The sequence below is a fragment of the Ictalurus punctatus genome, chromosome 17, assembly GCF_001660625.3.
Source record: "Ictalurus punctatus breed USDA103 chromosome 17, Coco_2.0, whole genome shotgun sequence".
NCBI classification, from domain to species: Eukaryota; Metazoa; Chordata; class Actinopteri; order Siluriformes; family Ictaluridae; genus Ictalurus; species Ictalurus punctatus.
In genome coordinates, this window is record NC_030432.2 from 11045045 (window position 1) to 11056351 (window position 11307).

General features: G+C 37.1%; 1 protein-coding gene across 7 annotated transcripts; it reads left to right on the plus strand.

The window, feature by feature from the left end:
* Positions 1 to 2075: 2075 nt before the first annotated feature.
* On the plus strand, positions 2076 to 11186 carry slc35f2l (info solute carrier family 35 member F2, like). 7 transcript variants are annotated; one of them, XM_053687509.1, is made up of 8 exons: positions 2076 to 2226; positions 2753 to 2928; positions 5435 to 5562; positions 5701 to 5860; positions 7264 to 7462; positions 7678 to 7730; positions 8291 to 8445; positions 8795 to 11186. In XM_053687509.1, exons 1-8 carry the CDS (start codon positions 2144 to 2146, stop codon positions 9011 to 9013), a joined length of 1173 nt encoding a protein of 390 aa, XP_053543484.1. In that variant the 5' UTR covers positions 2076 to 2143; the 3' UTR covers positions 9014 to 11186. The 7 variants fall into 7 exon arrangements, with proteins under 7 accessions (XP_053543484.1, XP_017346339.1, XP_053543485.1 ...); XM_017490850.3 differs by having other exon boundaries at positions 7306 to 7462; XM_053687510.1 differs by having other exon boundaries at positions 7363 to 7462.
* Positions 11187 to 11307: the final 121 nt, after the last annotated feature.

The window sequence follows — 11307 nt, forward strand, 5'->3', positions numbered from 1 at the left end:
TAACATCTTAGGGAGTTTTTCCTTGCCACTGTCGCCACCGGCTTGCTCAATTGGGATAAATTTGCACATTTAAAATCTGTATCCTGTGTTTATATGTTTTTGTTTTGAGACAATAGTTATTGTAAAAAGCGCTATACAAATAAAATTGAATTGAATACAGCAGTAATATTAATCCCAAAAACATCATTCATATATATATATATATATATATATATATATATATATATATATATATATATATATATATATATATATATGCATATACATATACATATACATATATACACACACACATTGTCCAAGTTCTACAACATACTTGGGAGCATAGCTGAAATCATAAAAGGAAGAAGGGCTTGAAAGTTCCAGTTTCCATTTTTAAAAAAGCTGTATTTATAGTTTCATATTGACTCGTTGTTTCTTCATTCATATTAGTAAAACACTGACATTTTACTGCACAGGGAGTATGTTTACTTTTGATACTTTAAGTACATTTTGCTGATAATACTTAAATACTTTTACTTAAGTAAGTTTTTGAATGCAGGACTTTTACTTGTAGTGAAGTATTTTCATAGTGTGGTATTAGTACATTTACTTAACTAAAGGATCTGAATACTTCTTCCACCACTGGTGAAAACCAGTTAGAAGGGTAAACACTTGCCATACTGAAATGCAATCACTGTCCAAGCACAGTCCTACAATATACTTGGGAGCATAGCTGAAATCATAACTGGAAGAAGGGCTTGAAAGTGCCAGTTTCCATAAAAGAAGCTGTATTTATACTTTCTTATTGGCTCGTTGTTTCTTCATTCATACTGCACTGATTTATGAAACCCTTAAGCATCAAGCTTTTCAAAAGGACTTCTAAAACATGACAAATAAAAGTGTTAATATGACTAAAAAATACTCAAGTACTTATGATATCATATTTCTTAGATTCATTTACACAGCTTGAAATAAATCTCATTCATTCATGCAAAGACTGAATGTATGAAATACAAGTGCTGTACGTAAGAACAAAAGCTAACTTAGTAACCTTATCTTCTTTTAATACATTCATTCATTCATCTTCAGTAACTACTTTATTCTGTTCAAGGTCACAATGGATCTGGAGCCTGACCTGGGAGTGAGGTGGAAATACACCATTGAAGGGATGCTAGTGCAATACAAATAGTATGGTTCAGGCTTATAATTATACAGTACTGTCCCCTTCTAGCCCTTTAATGTCCTTTTATATTATCCTAAATATTTGAAAATGTAATTGAAATATGAGGATGGACCAAAGCATTATAAGATGAACAAACTGGTCAAGTTGTATTTAAGCACATTATCAGAGAACTAACACAACAGCATTATGGAAAATTCACTAGAAATTAGCATTAAACCTGAAATTTAAGCAAGTTGAATGTGGGTGTTTAAAAAGTTAAAGTTTAGTGTTTTGTGTAAATGTTAGGTTCAGAAATACAGATTAATCAGTTAAGGTATAACAGGTGAGTAAAGGCAAAAGGATGTAAAGGTTAGCGTTAAGCCTGAATTGGTAGACCACAACAAATATGTTATGTATTGAATTCAAATACCATTGTACTCAGGATACATGAAGGTTCACCAGCTCATGCGTATGAATATCCCTAAAGAGTTTCCTAACCCTAAAGTTCCTGCCACAAGTGATGTTGGGTGCACAGGAGATATTGGAGCAGTATGCACCCCAGCCTGTTTATTCTATTTGTTTCAAACATACATTGGTTTATTTTAACCCGTTCCACAATCACATACAGTACCATTAAAGGCAAAAGTCAAAGTCTCTCTTTCTGTCACACACCCATGTATACACACACCTATGCCCTATCCATGCTTGACCTCAACGTTTACTGTCAAAAGAAAAAGGTTCTTTATTAAAAAAAAAGTCTAATATATAATGCACATAATGTATTCATTTCATCAGCAATATTTTGCACACTTTATAATACGCTACCTTGATACTCCAGGTTTGGGCTCTAAAATGTGTTATCATTCTTAACCTTGAAAGTTACACAGTAAATGATTGACATTGTTAGTTAAGATATGGCATCGTATTCTTCTCTGTCACACTTCGGCTGGCAGAAGCTCACTTCAGATCACAGGGAGTGAGAACAACAGAGAAGCAAAGATGAGTCATGACCAACATGAATCAGTCTGTGAGAAGTTCTCAAGGGAACTCAGACATTTCAAATGGAGGGAAATTTTCACATGGTGAGTGAGGATATGTCCTCCCTATAACCCATTTCCTTTCCATGCTAACAAAGAATCTTTTGAAGCTACTTTACTGGTTGCATGAGTCATTCTAAATGTCAAGTGTTTAACAAAGTGCACACTAGCATTAGTAAATGTATAATATCCTACAGAGATGAAGCAATTAACCAATGTACACTCTCAGAAAAAACGGTGCTAAACTGTACATTTCCTAGTTGCTGGGGTGATATTATTAAGTATGCACCTTTTGTATGGATAACTTTAGTATGGATCTTTTACCTAGAAAGGTGCATGTAGAATAAACTGTCATCTTTACTCTAAAACAAAAGGACAGTCCATGTATGTACCTTGAAATGTTTAAAGGTACACTATATATGAATGTTTACACATATTGAATGTACAAAAGATGTTGATACCCCACTGACAAAGAGTGATACAGTTTAGTACCATTTTTCTGAGCTTTAGTTTATCAGATGGTAATTTAGCCTTGATTTACCTGGGTACTTGCTGTGCATGGTTGTTATAGGAAGCTCCTGAAAACGCTGGCCATGGGTCAGGGTCTCTCAGCACTGATATGTGGGACTGCAGTGACATCTCAGTACCTGGCCACAGAATTTCACCTGGATGTACCGATGTTTCAGGGCTGGATCAATTACATACTTCTATGCCTCACCTATACTATTGCACTGTGTTTTAGAAAAGGTAGTTCTTGTTTTTAGTTCAGATCATTGGTGATAGCTTTTTTTTCTTATTAAAATATATATATATATATATATATATATATATATATATATATATATATATATATATATATATATATATACACACACACACACACACACACACACACACACACACATACAGTGAGGGGAAAAAAGTATTTGATCCCCTGCTGATTTTGTACGTTTGCCCACTGACAAAGAAATGATCATTCTATAATTTTAATGGTAGATTTATTTGAACAGTGAGAGACAGAATAACAACAAGAAAATCCAGAAAAATGCATGTCAAAAATGTGATAAATTGATTTGCATTTTAATGAGGGAAATAAGTATTTGACCCTTCTGCAAAACATGACTTAGTACTTAGCGGCAAAACCCTTGTTGGCAATCACAGAGGTCAGACGTTTCTTGTAGTTGGCCACCAGGTTTGCACACATCTCAGGAGGGATTTTGTCCCACTCCTCTTTGCAGATCTTCTCCAAGTCATTAAGGTTTCGAGGCTGACGTTTGGCAACTCGAACCTTCAGCTCCCTCCACAGATTTTCTATGGGATTAAGGTCTGGAGACTGGCTAGGCCACTCCAGGACCTTAATGTGCTTCTTCTTGAGCCACTCCTTTGTTGCCTTGGCCGTGTGTTTTGGGTCATCGTCATGCTGGAATACCCATCCACGACCCATTTTCAATGCCCTGGCTGAGGGAAGGAGGTTCTCACCCAAGATTTGACGGTACATGGCCCCGTCCATCGTCCCTTTGATGCAGTGAAGTTGTCCTGTCCCCAAAGCATAATGTTTCCACCTCCATGTTTGACGGTGGGGATGGTGTTCTTGGGGTCATAGGCAGCATTCCTCCTCCTCCAAACACAGCGAGTTGAGTTGATGCCAAAGAGCTCCATTTTGGTCTCATCTGACCACAACACTTTCACCCAGTTGTCCTCTGAATCATTCAGATGTTCATTGGCAAACTTCAGACGGGCATGTATATGTGCTTTCTTGAGCAGGGGGACCTTGCGGGCGCTGCAGGATTTCAGTCCTTCACGGCGTAATGTGTTACCAGTTGTTTTCTTGGTGAATATGGTCCCAGCTGCCTTGAGATCATTGACAAGATCCTCCTGTGTAGTTCTGGGCTGATTCCTCACTGTTCTTATGATCATTGCAACTCCACGAGGTGAGATCTTGCATGGAGCCCCAGGCCGAGGGAGATTGACAGTTCTTTTGTGTTTCTTCCATTTGCGAATAATCGCACTAACTGTTGTCACCTTCTCACCAAGCTGCTTGGCACTGGTCTTGTAGCCCATTCCAGACTTGTGTAGGTCTACAATCTTGTCCCTGACATCCTTGGAGAGCTCTTTGGTCTTGGCCATGGTGGAGATTTTGGAATCTGATTGATCGATTGCTTATGTGGACGGGTGTCTTTTATACAGGTAACAAGCTGAGATTAGGAGCACTCCCTTTAAGAGTTATACAGCTCCTTACCTGTATAAAAGACACCTGGGAGCCAGAAATCTTTCTGATTGAGAGGGGGTCAAATACTTATTTCCCTCATTAAAATGCAAATCAATTTATAACATTTTTGACATGCGTTTTTCTGGATTTTCTTGTTGTTATTCTGTCTCTCACTGTTCAAATGAATCTACCATTAAAATTATAGACTGATCATTTCTTTGTCAGTGGGCAAACGTACAAAATTAGCAGGGGATCAAATACTTTTTTACCTCACTGTACATATATATATATATATATATATATATATATATATATATATATATATATATATATATATATATATATATATGTGTGTGTGTGTGTGTGTGTGTGTGTGTGTGTGTGTGTGTGTGTGTGTGTGTGTGTGTGTGTGTGTGAGTACCATGGATAATATATTTTGACATGTTTCTCTACAGATACTGAGTAAAGTAAGAAGACCTGGACCCTCAAAACTCACACATATAGCTTTAGGGCACTTGTTGAACTTAAAATATGTGACTATATAACATGAACTGCAAATGTTAAACTCTAGTAATAAAGGTCTTAGGATGAGGCAGATGTTTATTGCGCTGTTCTTATGAAAGTTTATCCAATTTTCCAAAATTGGTGCCAAACAGTAAAACGTAATACCAGTTACTAACTTTTGTGGTTGAAACTGTGGTAATTTATATGTTTACATGTTTATGACGATTACACATAACCACAAATTCTTCCTTCTGAAACAGTAGTTCCATCTCTGTAATAGCATATTATACAGATTTAGAGCTTAGTTTCTTCATGAAGCACTCTACAGTATTATTAACTGCTTGTAGACTGCCTGTTCTTTGCTCAGTAACTGGAAAATATGTACATACAGAAGACCAATAAAAGAAAAAGTAGATAGAGATTTGGCTTAAAAAATGCTGAAGTATTTCTTTAAGAAGAAACACCACGTTATGTTAAATTTAATAGATGGATTTAGAGTTATTGTTCTGTATTTATGTTCTTTCTTTTAATATACCATAGGTGATGAAAATATTATGCAGATCTTAAGGACAAAATGGTGGAAATATTTATTGTTGGGGCTGGCAGATGTTGAGGCAAATTATGCAGTGGTGAAGGCTTACCAGTATACCACATTAACCAGCATACAGGTGAGAAAGCCTTTTCTGCACACACTATAATGTTATAAAGAGGTTCATGATTTATTGCATTTGTATGTGCCTAAAAAATAATCGGCATATATGTTAATGCTACTGCATGACTGCCTTGACTGATTTATTGTGTTTCAGCTTTTGGACTGCTTTATTCTCCCAGTGCTTTTGATCCTGTCCCGAGTCTTCCTGAAGACACGCTACAGAATCGTTCACTATGTAGCTGTATGTGTGTGTCTGGCTGGTGTTGGTGCCATGGTGGGGGCAGATATAGTCGCAGGCCGAGACCAAGGATCAAGTGAGGGCATTGTTCATTGACTTTCTTCTGATTAGAGAGCATGCTGTATTTTTTCTGCAAATGTTTAAACTATACATGTTTAGTAAGGAAAAAACATGACAGTGTCACGGTTCAAAGATGGATATGGAAGCAAGCGCAGATTCTCAAACATTTAATAAACAAACAAACAACAAAACAAAGACACTAAGACAACTAGGCAAAATACTGTGGCTAAGGCTAAACATAAATGATGAATCAAAACATGGTACAGGGACAAAGGTCAAGATAGACTATAAGTAAGAGGAGGAAGCAGTATAAACAGTGGCTATAAATAGAAGTGATACAGGTGCAGGTGGTCATGTGACAATGATGCAGTATGGTGCAGTGGCTGCTGGGAAATGAAGTCCAGAGTTACCTCCTTGATATATGACAGACAAGGCAAACTGTTATAGGAAAATTATCAACAGCACATCCTTTGGAAAAAGCTAATTTTGTTCCTATTGTTTGCTAACGATTATAATTTTGTATTTATTAAGAAAGAAATTTCATACTTTTGATTTGTTTATAGTTATTACAGTTTTATTTTTAAATTATCACTTACATTATAGCAGCTAGTTTCATTAAAGTTTCATCATAAATGATTACATTTTTAAATAACTAGTTTATTATTAGACTTGGATTATTTGGAGCATTTGCCATACAGTTCCTTGTGAAATTGTTATTACTATGTAAACAATAATGGGTTACAATGAGCACATTAATAATAAAACTTATAAAGTTATGATTTGAATTCAACCAGCACTATTATCATAGCTGCTGTTATACAAAATGACATTTACATTTATGGCATTTGGCAGCTGCCCTTATCCACAGCGACTTACATTTATCTCATTTATACAACTGAGTAGTTGATGATTAAGGGCCTTGCTCAACGGGCCAACAGTGGCAGCTTGGTGGTGCTGGGATTTGAACTCAATAACCTTTTGGTAAGAAGTCCAATGTCTTAACCACTGTTAAGTGGTCAACACCTTCAAACCAATTGGAATCGGGAATTTAGCAGTGCTGTAGCCATAAAGCAATTAAAATAATTGTATTATATATAATAATAAATAATAATAATTCATTACATTTATATGCTTTTCTAGACACTCACCCACTTTACATTGTATAGGGGGAATCTTCTCAACCACCACTAGTGTGTAGCATCCACCTGGATGATGCGACGGCAGCCATAATGCGCCATAACGCCCACCACACACCAGCTATTAGTGGAGAGGAGAGTGATATAGCCAATTCAGAGATGGAGATTATTAGGGACAAATAATGATGATAAACCACTATCCAACTACTGTGGCTGATTGCATTATTCTCCATAAACTAAGAACTATTGTAATGAATTGATAACAAACATTTGTATCATACAGTACATCGTCATACACCATCATACATCATCCTGACTTTAACAGGCAGTAACATTCTGCTGGGAGATGGCCTGGTTATCATCAGTGCCACTCTGTATGCAGTCTCCAACCTGTGTCAGGAGTACATTGTGAAGAACAAGAGCCGGCTGGAGTTTCTAGGGATGGTTGGCCTCTTCGGAACACTGATCAGCGGAATACAGCTGTGAGACTCATTTGGATGTTTATCAAATTGCATGTTGAGGTACATGTTTTCAAATCAGCCATGCAGAATTGGGTTTCCAAGAGATTTTGCATAAATGCTGCATCTCATGATAAATGAGTGATCTAATTTAAGTGCTCTTGTACAATACAAACATTACATGCATTGTTTTATTATTATTATTATTATTATTATTATTATTATTATTATTATTACAGAGGTATTTTAGAACATACGGATGTGGCAAACATTCAGTGGACATGGCAAATTGGTAAGAGCTCTTCATTTAGTTTTTCTATTGCACTGTTACAATTAATATAGTTTGAGATTATTTGAGCAACTTTTTTCCAAGGATGTGGCCACACGGGATGGTACAGGGATTCATGTGCTACCCTTAAAATAATCCTTGACACCCCAATTCTGATCACATCTCTGAAAACTATGTTACTTTACTCATACAGATTTAATAGATGATATTGAGCTCATTCATCTTCAGCAACTGCTTTATCCTGGTCAGGGTCATGGTGGGTTTGATGATAGATTGATCTATCACCCTAGACAGACAATTTAGATAAACCCTGGATGGCAAATTAAAGCAGCCAGTCCATCAGCTAGCTTGTTTTGGGTGTTTGGAACAAACCTTTGAACCTGGAGTAAACCCACAAGGACATGGGGAGTACATTTTGCATCTGGTACTATAACACTAAATGATCAACTCCTGCCGTAACCCTGGCATTCCACATCTAAAAACCTGGACACACGACTTTTTCGGTGTTTGAATTGCTTTTGTCTCATGGTTCATCTCTGTTGTGTCTCTGGCTCTCTCCTCAGCTCTGCTCCTGTGTGGCTTTGCTATATGTATGTTTACACTGTACAGCTGCATGCCTGTGGTGATCAACATGACCAGTGCCACAGCAGTTAACCTCTCTCTGCTCACGGCTGATCTCTTCAGCCTCTTCTGTGGCCTTTTCCTATTTCAGTACATTGTGAGTGCTAACAATATCACCATGCACACATGCAAAGACACACTTAAGCAGTGCAGAGCGGGTTTAAATAAAACTTTATTTATTATAATTAAGAATCTGTAATCACTGTTCTTGTGCAATCTGGTCTTGAATAGTCTTAAATAACATTGCTGGGTCATGGTAACCTGCTTAGTGTTGATGACTCTTAATGCATAATCTTCTTCTAGATGTGTTTTAAATCATTCTCAAAGGACCAGTAGTCTAACCTAATAGAAAACTGAGTGGCTGAGTCACTTTCTAATATAATCACTGAATATAAAGTTGAGTCATTTTCTGAGTTATTGTGAGTGATGGAGTTCTTCCTACTCAGTTCTCAGGGCTCTACGTTGTGTCTTTAGTGGTGATCATGGTGGGTTTCATAATGTTCAATGCCGTGCCTACACCAAACCAAGCTCCTGAAGCGGTGACTGAGGAGGGAGGACATGACAACGAAGTCGAGAATCAAGTGGAAGGAGAAAATGTTTCCAGTGGAAAGAGTATTCCAGCTGAAAATGAACATGGATTTGTTTTAAGCAGTGTTAAAATGTAGCTCGGAAACTTGGTCAACATTCTTCATGGATTTAGTTTTGACTGATGATGACACTTATGTCGATGCTAACTTACTTTTCACAATGTATCATTTAAAGACCTATACTTGAATGGGTAGGAGTCTGCTGTTGTTTTTTGTCAACTGTCACTCTATTGGTCGTATTTTGAAGCAGAGGAACTATAAATACACTAGGAAGAGGGCTTTATAGTCACTCGCTATATAATATACAGTGTGTGTGTGTGCACTTATATAAAAAAAATTACACACACATACATAGTGTCCTCCACTAGTATTGGCACCGCTGGTAAATATGAGCAAAGACGGCTGTGAAAAATTGCCTTTATTTAAAAAATTAATTGTCTTTATTTAGAAAATATATATTTGTTAAATATTGGTGTGCAACAATTATTGGCACCCCTTTAGTCAATACTTTGTGCTACCTCCCTTTGCCAAGATAACATCTCTGAGTTTTCTCCTATAATGCCTGATGAGGTTGGAGAATACATGGCAAGGGATCCGAGACCATTCCCCCATATAGAATCTCTCTAGATCCTTCAACTTTCAAAGTCTACACTGGTGGACTCTCCTCTTCAGTTCAAAATTCAAAAAGTTCTGTGAATAGCAGAAAATTGAAAAACACTGCATTTAAGAAATTATATTAACCCTTCAGAAGATGCAGAACACTGTCTGGTTTTCACTCAATCATGTGCTCATCCTCTTAGAGGACCATTGTTTCAGTTTTATGATGATTCGAAACACAAACAAACTGATTAATACACTGGAATTAATATAATGTAATATAAAGAGAGAAGTGGCACAGTGTTGCTGTCTCAGAGTTCCACAGTTCCCGGTTCAATCCTGTGCGTGTTGAGTTTCCATGCATGTCGTTCCCACCTCCTGAAACCTTCACTGTATTTTTACTGGATTTTTAATAAAATCCAAACTGCCTCTAGGTGTTAATGTGTGTGCATGGCATCCAGCTATGAACCGCTTACCGAAGATCAATGGATATATAATGACTTGTCTAATATACATTAAAGCAAGGACAAAATGACTCAAACACCAATGCAAATGTAACAAGATTTCATTTATTCAACATTTGTTCTACTTTTGCTCTTCCTCTTCATTTCGAACTTGAATATGATGGACAATTAGTTCTGTGCAGCCCCAAATGTACAGGCTACACACACACACACACACACACACACACACACACACACACACACACACACACTAAACTTTCTCCATAGGGAAAAACACACTTTTTGTATATATAATATTAATGTGGACAGAGGTCAGAAAGGTTGCCCCATAGTATACAGTACTGTATATGGTCCCCTAAAACAGTTTTCCCCGACACATCATTCATGTACACACCAAATTAAACATGTTAAACCAGAAAATGTTTTAACTGGTGAACATGTGCAACATAGCCTGTGTAAACACAAACTTCAAATCAGAATTCAGTAAAGATGAAGTTTAAACTCTCATTCATGAAGCATACAAATGAATGAAGGGACTCTGCTAGGTTAAGTGAGTGCTTGGTAATATCGATATTGTAAACTTGGGCTGTTCTTTTGTGGGTCACATGAGCAATATCACAGTGTTTGAGGTTTGTGAGTCAAATCTCAGAGGACACCCAGGCTAGGTTGGATTTTCAGGTCTGTGGAGTATTCAGTGTGGTTCAGTAAGGACAAAAGCGTCTGGATTGACGTATTATAAATGTCCACCACCTTTGAGTAGTTCAGTGATGGGCTTCTACACACCTGTCTTTCTGGATTTACACTCCTACAGGATCACCTTCTTGTTGCAACCTGAAGTTTTCACAGAAGCTTTGGATGATGTACTGTATCTCTTATTTGCATTTCCACCATGTACTATTAAATCACAAACACACTATCAAACACATACAGTCAAATTAATCAGCATTAATCAGATGGAAGTTGACAAAGTAGAATATGCCATACACACCCACCACAAGCACACACACACACACACACACCCTACCTAGTAACAATGACTATGCACTCCTACCAAACATAAAGCTCATTTATCAGCTACACCATGATGAAGGCATTGAATGTGTTCCATCTGAACACAGAAAAAGTACATTCACAATAAAAGTTCAGGATCTCATACTTAATTCTTTCACTATATTGTAACCCCTCCATGGCACAGTGATGGCTATAGACCTGTGACCTCATGTTGTGCTGGTTAGACTATAGGCACTCGAGCAGAATTGAAGTTCTGCAGCTAATGGCTGGTGTGTTAGCTGAGAGTGCAGTTACAGAAAG

Bases quoted from the DNA above. Each gene is read 5' to 3' on its own strand.
- slc35f2l (XM_053687509.1), top strand. From the start codon at position 2,144: ATGAGTCATGACCAACATGAATCAGTCTGTGAGAAGTTCTCAAGGGAA. The intron at 5,563-5,700 runs GTGAGAAAGCCT...ATTGTGTTTCAG, and splicing joins CCACATTAACCAGCATACAG to CTTTTGGACTGCTTTATTCT. The intron at 5,861-7,263 runs GTGAGGGCATTG...TGTATCATACAG, and splicing joins AGGCCGAGACCAAGGATCAA to TACATCGTCATACACCATCA.